Source organism: Calonectris borealis, chromosome 5, assembly GCF_964195595.1.
Source record: "Calonectris borealis chromosome 5, bCalBor7.hap1.2, whole genome shotgun sequence".
Taxonomy (NCBI): domain Eukaryota; kingdom Metazoa; phylum Chordata; class Aves; order Procellariiformes; family Procellariidae; genus Calonectris; species Calonectris borealis.
In genome coordinates, this window is record NC_134316.1 from 33,923,909 (window position 1) to 33,945,407 (window position 21,499).

The following is a 21,499-nucleotide window of genomic DNA, read 5'->3' on the forward strand; positions in this document are numbered from 1 at the left end:
CAGCTTTAAGTCAACCTAGTGATCTAGTCAACTCCAGTTCACAACTACAGGACGAAGCTTGGGGGTTGATCAAGACAGTTACCTCAATCACCAGATTAAAACACCTGCAGGAGAGCTTGAAGATCATGAAACAGATTAATAAAGCTAATGCAATTAATTCCAAACATGCAGAAATATTTAGCCTTTAGGAGGAGATAAAGATTCCTATCTGGTCAAAGAGCATTTATCAAATAAGCTAATATGGAATTGTCACTTTGCAAATTTAACACTACTAGTAAAACTAACAAGTATTGTTGCAGGAACACCAGCAGTTGTTTTACAAAATATTGGCTAACGATTACAGTGTGTCTGCAAGTCTGTTTTTTTAGTGAAGGTGCACGATTTGGGGAAGGGTTGTTCCACGAGAACTGTATCAAGAGCTCTAATGTTGAATCTGATCATTTCAGATGCAAAATGTACTTGTCCCCAATTTCCAGTCTTGCAATTGAACGTGCAATTATATGAAAATCAAGCAGAGTTGTTTTATTCTTATATAATCTAGCCTTTGAAGAAAACTATGCATCTCCCATTAGTTTCCTGTGAGGCAATGGATGGCAGAATAACAGACGAGAAACAGTCTGTAAAGTACAAGATCAATAGTGTAGGACCGAAATTTGTTTTCTATTACTTGAAACAATCTCTTCAAAATAGAATTCTAGTGTATTAAAAAATGAGTTTGGAGAACCCTGAACAGCTATTGCCAGTGCTGTTCCTATTTTATGAATAGACAGAACACTTCAAATGCTAGACTCTGCAATCTAAGAAGCAGCCAATATGAGTTTGCAGAGCTGCAATCAGATGCAAATAACATTTTGCATGAAAACTAAGTATAACATATTTGAGATAGACTTCATAATACTAGAAACTTAAAATGGTCTCTAAAATCACTGAACCTGGATCTCAGCTTAGAAGAAAATATCTGAAATTTCTTAAAACTTCAGAAAGAAAGAGTCAACAGCCTGCTTAGCCAAATAATGAACACATGAAAAACCCAGAAAACGTTAAGCAGTTCAGCAAGACAAAGGTAAAAAGAAAAGCTTAATACTTAAACTAAATATAACCACAAAGGGCTTATATTTACCTACATATAAACCATAGTTAAAACAGCATGAAGGAAAAGAACTCTGTACTTCAAAATATGTCTTCTCTGTTCTAAGATGATATTAGGATCAATTGATTGACAAGAGGAAAATTTTCTTGGCAGAGAGTTGGGAGCCAAAGAAGATTCATGTGCACCTATACATATATATATATATGAATATGTATATATACTTTTTTTAACTGAAAGAATGTTCCTACCCCTTCATGTCTAGTCTAATATTCCAGGCTGGGATAAATCAAACTGACTCAGAAAATGATAACGAAAGGAAATATAATATTATATAATAATTTTGGCATCTTTTAAAATATCAGGTTTTACATATTTTTTCCAGTAGAGTTATTAAAAATGAAAGTTCTGTAGGTAATAACAAGTGAAGTGCTTTAAATAATATTTCAGCTTTAGTAATAATCATATCTGAAAGCTGTACATTTTAAGTTTGTAAATGTTATTTTACTGCAGTGTCATAATGAACTTAAAGTAGATGAGAAGCTTTACATTAGAAAAACTGGATTATTGAAAGTGAAGAATTCACTGTAGGTTATCTTAGGTTTTAAAAAGGAAGGAAATGATACAGTCTAAATCAAGTTTCTCCTGAGCATCTACTCTTACTGGCATACTTTATCTCTGCATCCTGTCGGGTAACTAAATGTCAGCATTCACTTAATTTGGCTGAGCAGCATGGAAAAGCTTGAAACATCTTTCTTTATGTTATGAAACTGGAATTCCTATCATTTAAGAAAATAATGAAAGAATACTAAGAAAATATCAATATTTCTAAAAACCCATACCATATAGACATAAAAAGTGCAGAAAAAAAATCTATTATGCTTCTAAACAGGGAAAGGAAAATGTTTGTATGCACAACATTACTGTGGCATGGAAGCTGACCTTTTCTGATAATAATTAGTTGCTCACAATAGGTGAATTTCACAGACTGTGTTTCTAAGGGTTAGTTTCACATATAAATTGTGCTTGTGTAGATAATGCAAAATTTTTACATTTCATTTAATTTTCTAATCTTCACTTCTGATTTAAGGTATTGATCACAGTCCTCTGGTTACTGGATGCTTAGTTCTTCAGGACTGTTAAAATTTATTGTAGGATTTTTATTGTTTCCCTTATAGTCTTTATATGGGGCCACTTGTAACAGGACAATCTTAGACATAAGCTTCAGTTCAGAAAAGTAGATACATGTTTATATGGGTGGATTAGGTATGTGCATATGTATTGAACTGGTGCCACATTTGCTAGTGCGATTTTCTTAAATACATTAATTTATATAGCTTAAAAATAAATTCTATTTCAAATTGGTCAATTTGCAGAGTGCATGCACACATACATAAAGAATTTATAATGCTGTACATGTTACTGTCATATTTTGCCCTTTCTTTTAAAGCTTTTTCCCCATTGATGCCAGTATAATCTAACAAAGAATAACATGGTATTTCCTACAGCTCCCACATACTTACTTAAGTGTTCAATTTCATTTTTTCTTCTGAAAGGCTTTACGAAAAATACATAATAATAATTCATGGCTATTTTGTATCCTAGGGACACGACGAGGATTTACATTGCAAACCACATTATCTGTGAGTGTTTTGCTCAAAAACATAAGTATTTATAATCATACCATCTTGCTGTTCTTAATTGATACATGAGGTTTACTATAGGAACTGTACAAATAATAGTATTATTTCTCAGTTGATTTTATATAAAGAGTAAGAGGCTAAGTTATCACTGCTATAGGTCAAATTTGTGTATCATGAAGTGAATGTAGAGAGGCTGCTTCACGTTCTGTTTTCAAACTAAAAGGTGATGCATCACCAAAAACCCAGAAAAGGATCGGATTGCGTTCCTCTTTCTCTCTCCTATTTTGCCAAATGTTAAAATGGAATCAACATGAAAGGAGGCTATTCTCTGCAGGGCAAAGCCCTAAATACACACACACCAAGTCCTGTGTAGGGCTGTTTTCATAAGGAGAGGAAAGACAACGCCATCTGAAAAACATTAATAAATCAAAGATAATTTAAAAGTTTTTGGTGCTTAAGTGTAACATAGTTAGGAGGCCATGAGTTTTCTAGGGAATCGGTGATCTTGCACTAACATGTACTGAAGTCATGGACAAACTGCACAAGATCAGTGACAGAGGGGACAACAACCTAAGCCTACTCAGTTAACGACAATGAGCATTTCAAATGGCATTAAGATGTTCTCTTTAATTGAAAAACAGCCCCTTATTACAAATTAACAACTAAGCAACTGTGGTGTATGATGAGAGGTGACACTGTTCTTGTAAGCCCTCAACAAACTAAGCCCAAACTTCGGACTTCAGCATGCAAGCTGTGGCCTATCATAACCACTGACTTGCATATAGCTTCAGAAGAAAGTTCCAGTTTGCTTAGGAATCATGATACCAAGGCAAAGCTGAACTTCTGCCCTGCAGCAAAGCTGTGCTGCTCTGGCCGCTGACTCTACCCCTACTCTAAACGGAGTCCAGCTGTCTCCATGCGGATTCCAATGGCAATGAACAGCACTCAGCACTTCACAGGAGACACATAAGTACTTCACAGTATCAGGAGCCTAAAAAGGAATGTTTTGTCTTCAAATACCTCTCTTCCTCCTCCTCCTGTTAATACAAAACCTGTTCTTTTTAAAATATTGGCAACAACCAACAGGATGGATGTGTTGCATTTAAGTTGGTGTGAGGACTGTGTGTGATCTATCAAGTTTCTTTTGTTTCTGTGCCACTATTTTCCTTCTGAAGTGGGGACAAAGAAACATATTAGTGGCTCCTAATTTAATAAATAACACCCAGTAGAATCCAAGCTGTGAATTTCTGTACACATGGTTTTGCTTACTAATTCTTGCTACCAATCATATTTTCAGCACAGAAGAACACGTTTTCAAAACAGAAGCTTTGGCTTTATAGTCCTGCTTGCTATACTCTGGTTTATGTCAGTCACATCTCCTTTTTCTGGATCAAGAAACTTTAGATTGCTGCCTCTTGATTTTTACATCTTGTTTTGTTGCTGTTGGCTCACTCTGCCTGCCTTCAAGTTTTACTCTTGTATCACGTTTTCCATGACTCAGCCTGAGACATGATTTATGTGGTCCAGAACATGGGATGAATGGAAGTAAAAAGAAAGGGAGAAAAACAGAATAGGAGACTAAAATGGAAGAGCAGAAAAGACCAAGCAAGTGGAGTACTTCAAGATGAAGCCTTGCATTTTCATCTCCCTATTGAAAATGAAGGATCAAATTATGCCTTTGAACTGGGTCAACTGTGCTGCAGTTCTTTCCCAGTGATGTTAATAACATAATTTCTGTTAATTTCAATAGATTGGGATTTCATTTCACCTAAAAAGCAAAACGACAATAGCTAATGATGTTTGATGTTCAGCTCGACTTGGTTTTCAGAGCTCAGATTCTCAGTATTTTCTGAAACTTGGCATGTTAACACATCAGAGCCAGGACCATCCTTTGGAGGAACTAGAGACTGCAATTTCTCGCTAGAATCATTCTGGTTCAAATGGGCCAAGGTCTTGCCTGTAATTCCATAGCTCCTCCTGGCCAGCGTGTGATGCTCTCCCATCAACCCTTGGACAGCTTTCATTTGTGTGCCAGAAAAATAAACAAGTTTTCCTATGTTTGGACAAGCATATTTAAGACTTACTGTCTTGCAGAAAGTGTATTGTTTACTTTTTTCTCCTAAATGACATCATGGGAGGCACTGACTGGATATTTTTGAAATGTGTGTTACAATGATTAAGATAATTAATTGAGGGTTCCTAGCCAGCTCAGAGCTAAAAATACCATCTCTTATAGCAGGCCTACTTTAGTATGACATCAATGCACCTTGGAACTGATAAAGTTTTTTTAATATAATTATTGACTTTGAATGAGTATGCTCTAAGTGATGAAAACTTCTGAAATGCTTTTCAGCCTGTCTGTAGTATATTCATGAAAAATGAAACATAAAGAACATGGAAAAAAATGTAAAAGAGCATTTTAGAGCAAGGTGCTTAGAATAATTCCTGCCTAATATCAAACACCAAAATGTTCCTTCCAATTAATACTTGCCAAAGACATTTTTTAAGCGGCATCCTATGGTAAACTTACTGCAGAATAAACATTGTGGCATTAATTTCTGTAGCCAGGAAGTATTATGCAGCATGTTTCCTATCAAAATGAAATTTTAATATGCTTAAAAAGTTTGCAAAACTCCCGCATAAAGTATTTTCAAACAAGTTAAGCCCAAAATAACAAGCTATACTTTTAATGAAAGCACTGTTAAACAGCTGAGGTTTCTGTTTCCAAATTTTTAGAGAATCAAAAGTTTAAGTGGTTTACATACTATCACAGCTAAAAACAATCACAAAAAAAAAAAATTAGAAGAAAAGTAAAATTAAAAAAGTCTAATCTAAAGATAGAAATCCTTCTGTTGCTGTTACAGTTTGAGTGACCCAAATACTTGATTAAATCACAGCAGGTAAGTTATGCTACGTGATAGAAAACAAAAGAATTCAAAGCACATTCTATGTAGTTAATGCAAAGAACAAATAGAGTAATCAGCTAAATTAGAATATATTTATCTTCATGTATGTAATTGTAGAAAATGCCTTAGGCTGGCTTCAATTAGTCATGCTTTTCATAAAAGTCTGGAAATGACAAGATCCCTTGACAATTCTAAAATGATGAAGTTATGCCCAGTAGAAGAGCAATCTCAAAACAGATTTGATCTCAGACTGCTTTCTGGAACAAGGCGTGCATTTCAATGAACTCTTCTTCTTCAGGGCTCTACTTACCTGTTCTTACTATTGTGCTGCCTCTAAATGCACCTCATTTTAAGAGTTGCTGAGCGTCTGTAACTTCAGCTAAGAACTTCAGGAAAATAAAGCTCTATAATTTTGCCATCCTGTGTGAAGTTACCAAGTCACTTAATCCTTCTGTGCCACAAACAGGAAGCTGCTTGTGTATCTCAAATGGATTTACATCCATAGCATCAGTATATGGATGTGATATAGTTGAGAATAAAATAGATGAGATACTGTTGTTTTTCTTACATCTAATTTCACCCCATTATCTGGTACACTGACTCATATATTCCTGACAGGATGATTAAAGACAAGTCAGTACTCTGTAAATATCAGAAACAGAAATCTTCAACGTACTCATTTTTTTTTTTCTTCCAGCAATATTACTATTAGGTGAAGAGAATTAATTTTGATTTTCAAGGTTCATAAAGTCTTTATCTCCTGATGAGCAAAAGTTTTGAACAAAGTTTTGAAGTTCTCTAGAGGTTTAATAGTTGTAAATTTTACAGCTTGCAAATTCTTATTTTTAAATTATTTTCCAAATCCTGCTAAAACCTAGTTAAATTAGTATTTAGCCCCCATATCAAATGGTATAACCATCTACTAATGTGTTTAAATGAGGAAAACAAAGGGGTTTCCAGTTGGAGATATGACATTACTGATGACATAAATTATTTAACTTCATAACAGGATTCCTCATCCTCAGGGGTGTCTCAATCATTATCAAATGAATCAGATTCTGGAAACACACTGGCTTTACATTGTCATAAGATATACTGCAGAGATATCACAGCCCAATGATAATTCTAATTCTGAGCTTATATGAGTTCTGTTAAGATAAAGAGATGGAAGGAAAAAAGGACAAATGTGCACACTACAGAGAAATGAGTTAAAAAAAAAAAGAACAAAGAATCCAGACACTTCTAAAGAAACATTTCTCTTTCAAAGATATACTCCAATAGGAAAAACTTGCTTGTTGGTTTCAGTAATTATTATTCAAGTAAGGAGTGGTAGTCATCTTTTGAAAGACTGTGGAGTATTAATGACAGACAGAAAGAAACTGTTGTTTTGGTTTTTTTTTTCCCCTCCCAGAATCTGCAGTTAAATGCCACTCTTTTCGGCCAATTCATTGTAATTTAATAATAAAATGGAATCATAGAATAATTTTGGGAATCATAGAATAATTTTGGTTGGTAAGGTTCTCTGGAAATGATATACTTCAACCTCCCTCATGCTCAGAGCAGGGGTAACTTTAGACATTAGACCAGCTTGCTGAGGGCCTTGTGCAGTCAGGTTTTGAAGACCTCCAAAGTGCAGGTTCCACAGCCTCTGGGCAGCCTGCACCAGCATGCAACCACTCTTGTGGAGAAAAATTCATTCCTTATGTCCAACTGGAATCTCTCCTGCTGCACCTTGTGACTGTTGCTCCTTGTCCTTTTCCGGCACATCTCTGAAAAAATCCTGTCTCCTTCTCTGCAAGGCCTATTAAGGTAAAGGAAGACAGCCATTTGGTTCCTCCATAGCCTTCTCTTCCCTAGGTGGAACAAAGCCAGTTCCTTCAGTTTTTTCTCATATGTTCTATACGCCACTCACCTGACCTTTTATTTTAGTGTCTCTTCTCTGGACTTTCTCCAGCTTGGTGACCTCTTTCTCTTATTATCCTATCCTAGTATTTCAGATGTGCCAGCCCACATCCCTCAACTGCTGGCTACACTCTTGCCATTCAGAAATAATGTAGAAAGAGAAGGAATGTTCTAATTCGTTAGAATGGAAAAACTTTACCTGATCTCCAATTATCCAGTGTTGATACCCTAGACTTAACAGTGCAAGTAGAAAAGAAGTGCCTAAAGGGACTATGTTATAAATGTGCTTTCAGTGTCAATGAATTAGAGCTATTAATTGGATTTTAACACAGCAGATACGATGCATTACTAGTAAAAGCTGAGCAAAGTCCAAAGGAAGAAAAACAATACAAATTTTTCATTGCTTGTTTTTCTAAGGATTGGAAATTTCTCAGTTATACCTAATAACTTCATGCTATTTTAAACCTCAGTTTATCAGAAATTTAAGAATAAATAGACTATTGGGAGCACCACTGCATATATTATGCAAAGACAAATCGCATGAAGTATGACGATGGCAAAATACTTTCTTCTGATGGTTAGTTACAGCTATTTTCTTGGATTAGAAGTTATAGTGCAGATGGCAAAACCAACAGAACAAACTTTCCTTTTCACTTTTTCTTGGTGTAATGGCATCATTATATCAGATAAATCAAATGAAACCCCAAGCCCAACTTGTTAAATGGGTGGTAAGTGGTTGAATAAAATTACAGTACTTTTATGGATGCTAAGCATAGTTTTTATATAGAATCATAGAATCATACAGGTTGGAAAAGACCTCTAAGATCATCGTGTCCAACCGTCAACCCAACACACCATGCCCACTACACCATCTCCCTAAGGGCCTCATCTACACGTCTTTTAAATACCTCCAGGGATGGTGACTCCACCACTTCCCTGGGCAGCCTCTTCCAAGGCCTGACCACTCTTTCAGTAAAGAAATTTCTCCTAATGTTCAATCTAAACCTCCCTTGGTGCAACTTGAGGCCATTTCCTCTTGTCCTATCGCTAGTTACTTGGCAGAAGAGACCAACACCCACCTCGCTACAACCTCCTTTCAGGTAGTTGTAGAGCGCGATGAGGTCCCCCCTCAGCCTCCTCTTCTCCAGGCTAAACAACCCCAGTTCCCTCAGCCGCTCCTCATAAGGCTTGTGCTCCAGGCCCTTCACCAGCTTCGTTGCCCTTCTCTGGACACGCTCCAGCACCTCCATGTCCTTCTTGTAGTGAGGGGCCCAAAACTGAACACAGCATTCAAGGTGCAGCCTCACCAGTGCCGAGTACAGGGGCACGATCACCTCCCTACTCCTGATGGCCACACTATTTCTGATACAGGCCAGGATGCCGTTGGCCTTCTTGGCCACCTGGGCACACTGCTGGCTCATGTTCAGCCGGCTGTCAATCAGCACCCCCAGGTCCTTTTCCTCTGGGCAGCTTTCCAGCCACTCTGCCCCAAGCCTGTAGCGTTGCCTGGGGTTGTTGTGGCCGAAGTGCAGGACCCGGCACTTGGCCTTGTTGAACCTCATACAGTTGGCCTCGGCCCATCGATCCAGCCTGTCCAGGTCCCTCTGCAGAGCCTTCCTACCCTCGAGCAGATCAACACTCCCACCCAACTTGGTGTCATCTGCAAACTTACTGAGGGAGCACTCGATCCCCTCGTCCAGATCATTGATAAAGATATTGAACAAGACCAGCCCCAGTACTGAGCCCTGGGGAACACCGCTCGTGACCGGCCGCCAACTGGATTTAACTCCGTTGACCACAACTCTCTGGGCTCGGCCGTCCAGCCAGTTTTTTACCCAACGAAGAGTGCACCTGTCTAGGCCGTGAGCCACCAGCTTCTCTAGGAGAATGCTGTGGGAGACAGTGTCAAAGGCCTTACTGAAGTCCAAGTAGACCACATCCACTGCCTTTCCCTCATCCACTAGGCGGGTCACCTGGTCATAGAAGGAGATCACGTTGGTCAAGCAGGACCTGCCTTCCATGAACCTGTGCTGGCTGGGCCTGATCCCCTGGTTGTCTCGGACATGGCAGGAAAATTTCCAGTCTCAAATACTTAAGTTCACATGTGAATTGTCAGTTAACAATACAAGGAGAAAGGAAGTTTGCAGTCACAGTTTATTTAGGTTTATCATCAAACCTAATAGTTTGACAGTCAGTAGATATAATACCCATTTTCCAGGCTATTTATATTAGCAGTGCTAAAAATCCTTGATTTCTCTGGATGAAAAGTACTGAAGTACAGCTTCTGCTGTCAATCAGCAATACTTTCAAAGGGGATTAGGAAAAGTTATCAGAGAAGAAGATTGAACTGGTACTTCTTAGTGCAGAGGTTATGTCACAGAATGACTGACAATGGTCAGCCAGCCAACGGTCATTCAACCCTCCTGTGGATCATCCATTCGATGGGACAGCAGACACATTGAACCAAACCAGGAACCTCCCCAGGAACAAGCTATCCACCTACTCATTGATCTTCCAGCTATCGTTAGAGTGTTGTTATTTATATCGTTATTGGTTGGAGATGTAACTCTGTAGATAGATCTTCCTTGCAAAATTCACTCCTTTCTTTGAACTATTTCTTAGGTCTGCTATACAAAGAGCAAATGGCAAGCATTTTGGTAGTAAAGAAGAGGAAATACAAAAGACAAGCTAGTAATGCCAAAGGTCCATCTAGTGCAGTATTTTGTTTCAAGCAATGGTCCTAAATAAATATCTAGAGTGAGTAATAACAAGGGAAGCAGGTATGATATTGTCCCCAGTTCACCTTCAGCCTACAATTATTTTAAGATCAGTGGACTTCCTAAGTGAGATGTAATTTCACTGGTTTAAACACTACCATAGTTTTTTTCTTCACTTGTAAATAAAAAGTAATATAGAGAGGAATCTGTACAAATGATGCAAAGGTCTCTAGAAATCAAAGTTCTTTCGATGTTTATTGATTTAGAATTGCAGAATTGGTGCCAAAATGTTGGCATGTTGAAACATGGTTTACACTTTGTATGTAATTGTAAACCATAATCTGTGATGTGTCCTTAAAAACTGAGTTTGTCACAAATGGTTTCTGGATAGGTAGACAGATCATATATGCCTCACATATTAAACACCAGATGATCCAAATTTGGCAATGATTGCATGCCTAATGTCATTGTTATAAGATGATTTTATAGTTGTTCTCTGTCAACAAAGCACTAAACAAAGTTTCTCAAAATTAATTTTCACATTGTAGTAGGACGTTTGTACTTTATGCATTTTATGCACATATACAGACACTTATGCATGTATGGATAGACCATGTATACATACACCTGTCTAGAAGATACCAGTTTTCCAGAAGAGTATTAATTTGTTCAGACTCCTTGTAGAGCTAATTATCACAATTACCTCTTCCGACTCATTACAGAATAGAACTTATGGTTCTCATTCCGTAAGTTTCTTTACATCTCTTCTCTTAAGATTTTCACCTTATAGCCTACTGCTTTTAACAAATTCCAATGTTTATTGAGATAACTTATTAACTAACATCAAGCAGCAAAGCCACTGCCTGTGTCACCATAAAAAATGTCTAGCATCTTCCAAACCGATTATGTGAGGAAAGCAAATCAGTTTTTGACATGTTAGCAAACTTAGGATATTCTTCTTTATAATCTATGACTTTTGCTACAAAAAGTCTGTTTTCTGACAGGTCCATTCTGCCCTACAGGTCACTACATGTAAATCTTCAACAGGAAAATTAAAAAGTCCATTCAAAGAATTCATTTGGTGAAGAGCTCAGGAGCACTTCAGCATAATGTGAAAACACGATAGGAGGGATACAGTAACCTATAAATGTATCTTAGATTCTAGTGGCAGAAATTATGAAAGAAATATGAAGTGTAGCTTTAAAACAACCTTACCAATATATTGCTAGTGTTCTGTATCAAGGATAAAAGGTGTATGTTCTAGATCAGTCTTAGGTCAAGCAAGTAAAGAATTGATTTCCATTTAAAGTTTTGGCCAAGATTCTGATGTGTGACTGGGCAATATATAACCTTTAGATGTCACATGCTGTCCACTTTGAATAAGGATGAGTTCTAACTTTGCTACCTGGCCGTGGCACCGAGTGGTTGAATTTTTCTCAATCTAGTATCTAGTGCTCTTAAAAACTAAATTTCCCATCCTAAAGGACAAAAGGCCACTGCCCTAAAGTAGGATCTAATATATTTTAAGCTGCCTCACAGGCAGAAAACACTTTTCTACGCAAATTCAGCCAAGAGGCAACATTACTATTAAAACAATTTCCCCATGTCTTTGATAGCAAACAAAAAAATCTTTTTCCCATAAAATTATGTGATATGTTCTGCTAAAAATACGTATACAGTGACTTGCAGTAGATACAATAACAGCACAACCTTGAAAACTGATATAAAAAGTTTAAAATTTCAGCATGTTAACAGTAATTTAATATACCAGATCTCTTGACTGGATAGTTTGGTAGCAATAGCAAGATTGCAAAGCCACCGCTGTGGCTCAAGACCAAATTTAGCTACTTTTACTCTTTTAAAATGTCATTTCACACACTCATGAATCACATCAGTATTCCCTAATTGCTTATGTACATTATAATCTGATTCATTACCCCAAGTACTAATTTAACTATTTATTATCTTTTTTTTTTTCTTCTCAGCAGTGTAGGTCTGCTGCTTGAACTATTATACTTGGCATATTCTTTGTTTTCTTAACAGGAAACCCAAGAAATTTAAAGTGAAATTTTCCTCTTCTTTCAGGGTGGCAACTGTTCTCACATTTTCCATTTAGCCTAAATTAATACAATTTGATAGAAAACCAAGTTCAATTTTTACAGCCTATTTCAGACAGCATCACAATACTTAAAAAATATTTTTGTTTGGCCAAAATATATGTGTTAGTCACAACTACTACTTCATTAGTTAGTGATTGCAAAGCTTGTTTTCAAAAGGACCAAAAATTATCAACACTTACGTACCTGCTTCATTGTTACTCAGTAAACTGTTCTCAATGACTGTTTAGTTTCTACTCACATGAGTAGTTCTCTACGACTGCTGAGTAAATACCAATCACTCACATGAGAACATGTACGCCTGCGTAAAAATGTTTTGAGGTTGAGATTCCAGCTGTCCCCATGGGAAATTGTTTCCCAGTGTATAAGGGTATATCCATAAAGAAAGTTAACTTGAAATAAATTCCCAGTGTGAATTTAAAGTGCATTTGTTAAAGAGTATTAAGTTCTAATGCACATGGGCATGTGTTATTAAGAAAATGCATCTTGGTATCTTCACTTGATCTTCTTCCACTTCTCTTAGATTTACACTACGTAATGTATATCTACCAGTACTGGAAACTGTGTGTTTTGGAAAACATATGGAAAATGCGTTGATAATGCAGTATTTTAATAAAAGGAATACTTTAAATCTTATCAGATGGAAAATCTTTAGTTTAAAAGCAGTATATCGTACATGCGTCAGGGTGTTACTATGTCAGTGCAAGTACTCCCAACTGAGTGCCTAATCACCCGGGCTTCTCTTTCAACAGAAGAAACAGTCCCATTTCAAGCAAGATTTTCTGCAGACCAGTTGAACTATACTTGACCCATATTAGAAATTTTTTTAAACTATAGTATCATTGAAACTTGATAAACACATAAGTACTAAGAGCCTTTTAGTCCTAAGCATTTACAGGGTAGAGCCACATTTAAAACTAATTATATATTCATTTTAATGCTGCTACTGGTCTGTCTTTCTATTCCTGTTCTCTTTTGCCTTTTTATATTCCCACTTCATATTTTCTATAGTATTAAAAAGGGATTATGTGATATGATGTTCTGGTGAATGCAGGACCTTTTCTACTCCCTAATAAATATTCAAAAATATTTTGCATACATCCTGTGAACATGGCTTGTGAAATCATAATGGGATGACTTATGAACATTCATCTTTCCTACACTGAAGTATAATCTAGTCAACTGGATGGTATAGCAAATTGTCCTGACACGTTTATATTAATGTATATTTAAATGAGAATAAGAAAGAAATAGTCAAATTTATGTTAAAGACTTCTAAAGGCTTAACAGCATCTTACTAAGTATATATGTCAGCTTAATCTAATCCTCCTCCTTCTAACACGTTCTGTGGTCTCAGCACGGTGCCCATAATGCTCTGGTATGTTATGAGGGATTGCCTCTGAGAAGTTCACCATCAGTACTACACTTTGTTCAATAAAACTTTACATCTGGTCTTAGGATGACAGAAAGCTATCTGTCTCAAATTTGCATTACAAACCTTTAGCTTCTTTTGACATCAGTAACACTGGCTATAATAATTTCCAATAACCTGTCACAATATGCAGAATATACATATTCCTGCTTCTCATCTTACTGTGTCAGGTACAAACAGATTCTTCTAATTTATTTGGACAGTTTTAAATAAATGAAAATTTCTTTGCAACAAAAAAGCACTCATCTAATCAGAGGCTCATTTGAGAAGATCTGTGGCAGTATTTCTTCCTTTCACGCCAAAGATTTTAAGTTCTATTCAGAAAAAAGACCTTTATTCTTTTCCATGCTTTTGCTAGAGGAGACAATACATTGCAATTCAAGATCTTACAAGAATTATTGAAGACTACTTACTAATCTTATGACATGATGGAAGTCCACCTGAAATCCACTAAGACTGGAACAGTTATATTCTCAACCATCTCTCTTGATTTCTGAGACATGATAATTTCTGTCTTTTCCATTATGGATACATCTATCTGATGTGTTTCACATTAAAAATATTTGAATAGCTGTCTCTAGCATCCCTGCTACTCTTTCCTCAGCAGACAATGCATCTGATGGTAGTTGAAGACTCCAAAAGGACAGACCTACCTGTGGGATTAACAATGTCTAACACATGTCGGAGATCAAACATGTCACTAACGGATCATCATACAGATGGTTAGCAACCAGCACTACCTGATCTGAATTAATAAACGGCAACTGAAAAACTGCTCTCTCAATATCATTTGTGTTCTGGCAGTCACATCAAGGAAACAAATTTTTTAAAAGTCCGTGTATTAGGCCTGCAGATTTTCAAGTCATGATGAGTACATTTCTGCTTTATCCTGTGTCCTAGTAAAATGCTACTCTGCGTTTGAAAGACAGTTTTACCAATTATCTGATCAGTAGCATAAATAAATTCTGATACCCACGTAGACATACTCTGCAACAGAAAGCAGAAATCACCACAGAGATATCCAAATACTCAAAATGTCTTAGGGCAAGTCTACAGAGACAGGTATGAGCAAGTTTTGGCCATGCTCAGAGCTGACAAGACACAAACCAGTGCTATTTTGGAAGCCAGTACTGTTCCCTCTTGTGACTTGCCACATTCAGATTCATGCATTCTGTAAGCAGAACAAGCTTATGTGAACTCGCCTAAATAGATTAGGCAGGTTAAAATATCATGGGATTCAAAAGAAAGACCTGATATTAGTTCTGGTATATTACACCTGTGAAGCACACTAAAGGACACAGACATTTGCAGTAGTTCTGCCAGTCAAAACTAAAGACTACTAATAATAACTGAGATGATAAAACAGACTCTGTCATCTTGCTTATGGACACTGTCTAGGGGATTCACTGAAATGAATGGGAACATCTTGGAGACCTTATACAGTGCTTTCTTAACTGAGAGTTAATATATATGTGTGAGTACATTTTAGATTATGAGAAGTATAATTATAATATGTAATATATAATATATTATATGTGTTATATTAATATATATAATAATAGTACAAAATACAGTCAAGGACATAGTTCAGTAACATGCTGCATCCTTTGGAAAGCTGAGGAGGCTTCACTAGAGACTACGTGCCTTTCAAGGTTCCAAGGACACATATTAGCAGAACACTTAAATATGTCCCTGTGTCTTAACAATATATTAAAAATTAGTCTTCTGATTTTGAATCAGAAGCAGTGTATATATAATAGTCTTATATCAGATTGAAACTATCAGTAAGACACACTTCAGCAACAACTACTTTAATTTGAGAAATGATTTTCAAACATATAGCATATTTCTTCTTCCCATTACATGAACTTTCTGGAAATTTTTTCTAAGTAGAAAAGAGTTATTTTTAAATTCTTTATCAATGAATTAGTGCTACTTGTAAATTTAATGTATTCTATATATTCTACAGATTTGAAAGAATGTATTTCTTTCTAGTGGGGATAATGATAAAATTGCTATAATGACAAGAATTATTATGACAGTGCAGAGATCTGAACACAACCAGAATGAATATATGACAATCACAACAAATCTTTCTATGTCTATGCCATTGGTAGTACAACATGAATGGAATTGAATCAAATTTTTATGTGCACAATTTATACATTATATTGAGCAATATATTTAATAAAGCAAAGGAAATTTATTTGGAAGTAATTATTCTATGGCCTGAGAAATATCAGAAAGAGAGCAGGCAAAACGGTAATGTTAATCCCATGCCAGGAATATGTTTTATCAGGTTTCCTTTTAGTTCTTAAACAAGATGTAGTAAAAACAACAACATTCTGTCAGACTATATGTTCATTCCTTGCTTCCTGGATTAAATATGCTTATTCTATGCCACATTTTTATAGCTTTCAACTCCTGTACTTTAAATCTATTAAACAATGTCAAGTTGAATTTTCTTCAAAAACTGCTGCAGGTTAAGAAAAAAAAAATAGGACAGTAGAATATTTGAGGGCTAACATTTATGTCAGCTAATTAATATGGATCAGTTGTGGTCTGCAAGGATTTTTAAAGTGCATGTATGTTTGAGATAAATATAGATGAAGAATCTGATTTTGTTGCTTCTCAGATTGATAAAAAAACTCCTACTGATTTCAATACAAGTATGGTGTAGTTTTGTAGGCCTGACAGATAAAACAAGCTTTTGTGCTCTTGCATAATGTTAGTTGTCCCAAATTGAGCATAGCCCAAAATACAGATGTACAACATAAGAAATAAATTATAGTTTCAACATTATATTTATTGTTCTGTATTCTCTTTACTTGGTAAGGGAATGAGATTTTGAAAAAAAAAAATTGGGAAAAAACAGTAAATTTGCTTGGTTAGCAAGTTCTATTTAAATAAGAAATCAGCCCATGTTCAAAACCGGTCACCCTCTAATCTAGAGGATACATCACCATTTCCTTGTTTTAAAACATTAATATTTCATTATTTATTCTCAAAAGAGTGCCTGTTAGCACACAGAATTTGGTTATTTGAACAGAGTTCTAGATCATGACAAAAATGGACAACTGTTCAAGGACTCTTACGCAAAAGATTCATTCTCCCTATGTTCGACCCTGAGGTAGCTGGATCTCTCAGCAACTTCTCTTTCATGGAATCACAGAATAACTCAGATTGGAGCGAGATCGTCTGATCCTACTCCAAGTCAGGTCAGCTGTGAGATCAGAACAAGTAATCCAGGGCTTTATCCTGTTTGGACTTCAAAACGTCCAAGAATAGAGCCTTTCTATATGAGAAGCATGCGTGGTAACCAGAAAAAGAACGAACGTATCTTAATCATAGAATCATAGAACCATTTAGGTTGGAAAAGACCTTTAAGATCATCGAGTCCAACCGTAAACCTGACACTGCCAAGTCCACCACTAAACCATGTCCCTAAGCGCCACGTCTGCACGTCTTTTAAATTCCTCCAGGGATGGTGACTCAACCACTTCCCTGGGCAGCCTCTTCCAAGGCTTGACAACCCTTTCAGTGAAGAAATTTTTCTTAATATCCAGGCTAAACCTTCCCTGGCGCAACTTGAGGCCATTTCCTCTCATCCTATCACTTGTTACTTGGGAGAAGAGACCAACACCCACCACGCTACAACCTCCTTTCAGGTAGTTGTAGAGAGCGGTAAGGTCTCCCCTGAGCCTCCTTTTCTCCAGGCTAAACAACCCCAGTTCCCTCAGCCACTCCTCATAAGACTTGTGCTCCAGGCCCTTCACCAGCTTTGTTGCCCTTCTCTGGACACGCTCCAGCACCTCAATGACTGTCTTGTAGTGAGGGGCTCAAAACTGAACACAGAATTCGAGGCGTGGCCTCACCAGTGCCGAGTACAGGGGCACGATCACTTTCCTAGTCCTACTGGCCACACTATTTCTGATACAAGTCAGGATGCTATTTGCTATTGACCTTCTTGGCCACCTGTCCTTGAAAGGCACTTCTAAAATGTCTTCTTCCAATGAAATCTTATGTAGAAGTAAACAAAAATTACCTTATGCTTAGTATTAATACCTGGTTTCTGTCATCGTAAGTCTTACCTGTTTGTAGTGTTTCAGCATCAAAGGCATCCCCCTTGAAGAAAGCTCTAAAAGACAACGGACTTGCACTGCAGTCTTCTGAAAGTTTCTCAACAGCTTGTCTAAACATAGCAACTAAGTCATGAAGAGGTCCATCCAAATCAAGCTGAGAAGCGGATGGTGAAATCAAGCTCAGACGTACAGAGATTGATGCACAAGATGCAGAACTAGACTCCACAGATTCACACTCAATTTGGAAGCCCTCTGACAACATCTTCATTGCAAAATGTTTTCTTTGGAGTGGATCGTCAACTACTGCAACAACGTGCCATTCAATGGCAGCATCTCTGGGTAGGTGAGGTATTACAACCACAGCAAGCAACCCACACACTGCAGTTACATCATTATATGTCTCTGAATCTTCAACCTAAAAGATAAACAAAATATTGTGCATATTACAGAGCTGGTAGAAATTAAAGTTGCTTATATTCAGCTGATATATTCAAAAAAAGTATGTGCAGTAGTTATTTCATGGAGACTGTTTTCCCCCTAAACTTTCCTTCTTATTAAAAAGTCATCCTGAGCAATTACGAATTTGTCTGACAGTTAATATCTGCTCACTCTTGCAATCTCAAAGTGCTACTACGCCTGTACCATTTAAAAATATGCTGATCATAATGTATTTTGCACTCATTTTGCAATCAAAAAAAAAGTCCTTTTGCATACAGTAACTTTTGTCCATACCAATGGTCTTTGAAGAATAGAAATGGTAGGAACTACCGAAACTAACAGAAGTAAGTTAGTAAAGCATGTAAGATTTATTTTAAAAGTTAGAGTACTAAAGATACAGTTCAGATACAGCAAAGATACAATTCAGATAGTTCTGAAAGCAGAATGATCTTGAACAAACCCTCTTAGAAGATAAAATGTGTTTTCTTAATAGCAGAGCTCATTTAGAAAGTATGTTTAAATTGTTTTCGCATCAACCAGCACATCTAATTAGCTAGCTTGGTAAGCTAACTCTCAGTAACTGAGTTTCTTTTCTTCTGATGGTATTAAAGAAGTGGGACAGGCTTTCTGCTTCCTTCTTTGTAAAAAATTTAGCATGAATTGCACTGTAGCATGTTAACAGGTATAGGAAGTGAATATAATGTTTCAAAATACTGAAACACACTTCCATGAGACAGAGGAAGAAATTGTGAATTTGTAGCCTTTTCAACCCAAATTAATTGTACCTATGTGCGTTAAATAGCATTACCTTTGAATCTTAACAAACCTAAGATGAGTTCATAAAAGAATTATCTTGTCCCTGTATTGTTGCTATGTATTCAATCCTGAATACAAACAAAAACAACCTTAGAGCTTTAAACTAGGAACAATACATTGTGGTGGGTTGACTCCATCCAGCAGCTAAGGACCACACAGCTGCGTGCTTACTCCTTCCCTCCCCAATGGCACAGGTGAGAAAACTTGTGGATCAAAGTGAAGATGGTTTAATAAGCGAAGAAAAAAGGAAGAAGAAAGGAGAAAAACAAAACAAGCGATGCAAAGGCTATTACTCAACACCTCCCCAGCAGCAGACTGATACCCAGATAGACTGTGAGCAATGGCTATCCTCCCAAAGACCCCTCTCCCCTTAGTTTTTATGGTTGAATACAATGTTATATGGAATGGAATATCCCTTTGGTCAGTTGGGGTCAGCTGTCCCAGCTGTGTCCCCTCCCAACTTCTTGTGCACCCCCTACTCGCTGGCAGGGCAGTGTGACAAACAGAGAAGGCCCTGACGCTGTGTAAGCACCGCTCAGCAATAGCTAAAAACCCTGGTGCGTTATCAGTGCTGTTTTGGTCACAAATCCAAACCATAGCACCATACAGGTTGCTATGAAGAAAGTTAACTCCATCCCAGCCAAAACCAGTACACACATTTAGGTCTGCTGTTACCTTATACTTAAATGCATACACTCATACTCCTATTATGTATACCACAAGGTCTATTTATGGAAAGCAACCCTGTTTTACAATATACATACTCTCAAAAAGTGTGAATTTACATTAACTTCTGAGCTCTCTGAACGCGCTTCTTTTTTTTGAACAACTGTTCAAATAGTTGAAGAGTTGAAATGCTTATTCTGGCCAGCAAATTTTTTTTTTTTCCTCCAATTTTATGGAGAGACAATATATTAAGCATTTTTAATATTAGTGACTTACACCATCTTCTTTGTGTACACAGATAATAACTTTTTTTATATACCAATTCGCTTACACTGCAGTATATACTGGTAATATTGTCCATTGCCTGACCTCTGAAAGGAAAAATAATAACGAGGCAAACCTGTCATTTTGCCTGAAGTTGATAAGGCCATATAACTCACAGTACCTTCAATTCACAAGCTCAATTTTCATCCACTCGCTCTCTAATGACAGGTTACAGGCACTTTATTTCAAAATTCACTCACAAAGTTATTGACAAGCATTTTGCACAGAATATCTTTGATGCTTGACCCTCGCGAGCTGTTTACATGAAAAATGCACTTACTTCTATATTAACGATAGTGGAGTCTAATTCTATACCAAACATGTAGCAATTGCTTTAGCATTTCTGTTTTTGATATGGGAACAAAAATAGGGATAATTTGTCTCAAATTGCAGTCACTTCAGTCATAATAAAATCTCACTGAGTACTGTTTGCTTTCAGTACTTTCATTAGGCTAGCCGGGGCTGTTATTAAGGTACCAACACATAAATGTTATATTAGCACTTAACAGAAGGAGCACAGTATTCTCCTCTAGGAGATGAATTTTAACCTTGTCAATATAATTCTGCCCTGAGTGCTGTAAAACAGTTTGAAAAGATGAAATACTGGAGCTTGGCACTGAGGAGAGAAAAAATAAGTCATGCTCGTTCAGGCTTAAAGGCCACTTTGCTGGCCCAAGGTGCTGAGGTACTGTTTAGAAAAAAAATCTAAAGAAGCTCTCTCAGGTCACATCACGCACTAAGACAAACTTTTCTACTTCCCTGTACTTGTCTTAGGTTGTTAAATCAATTACTCACTATTTCTGCTTGCCTTCAGCTGCCATTTAGAATACGAAGAACTACATGAAAATTAAGGCCAGGAGAAAGTACATTTCCAAATTTAACAAATGAGAATCATTCTGAGTGAAAGACTACTCACGGTGCACCTGTACAGTACCATAGCACTCATAACCTTTAACTTTAGAGTATGGACAAAGCACAAGTGATGGAGCTACTGGGGACTAATAATCTTTCATCAGCTGCTACAGAATCTTACAGAAATACTTCTAACAATGACCTCTCCTGACTTATTTTCAAGAAATCACTGACATTTGTGTTGTACATGGATGCTGCATTTATGAGTTACCTTTCAGAAATTTACAACTGTCTTAAACAGCTGAATATCTTTATGATAGCCTGTCTAGTAAATGAGGATGAATATATAAGGTCTGCTAAGAAATTCTATTCATAAGTAAGTATTAAGAGTGAAAATGAAGAGGAATTATTTTATGACTACGTTGCTCTTTACAATTGATTCTGCTCTCTCATCAATGAGATCCAGCACTTTTGGCAGACAGCTGTGGTCCTATGAAGAAAAACATATTTTTAGGGT

The 21,499-nt window shown here is 36.8% G+C and overlaps 1 protein-coding gene across 1 annotated transcript in view; it reads right to left on the minus strand.

Moving 5' to 3' along the window:
* DPH6 (diphthamine biosynthesis 6) overlaps positions 1 to 21,499 on the minus strand; it is a 214,549-nt gene that overhangs the window by 25,887 nt on the left and 167,163 nt on the right. Inside the window, exon 14 of the mRNA XM_075151761.1 lies at positions 17,896 to 18,301. Within this exon, the coding sequence (XP_075007862.1) occupies positions 17,896 to 18,301 (406 nt within the window). The remainder of the gene's footprint in view (positions 1 to 17,895; positions 18,302 to 21,499) is intronic.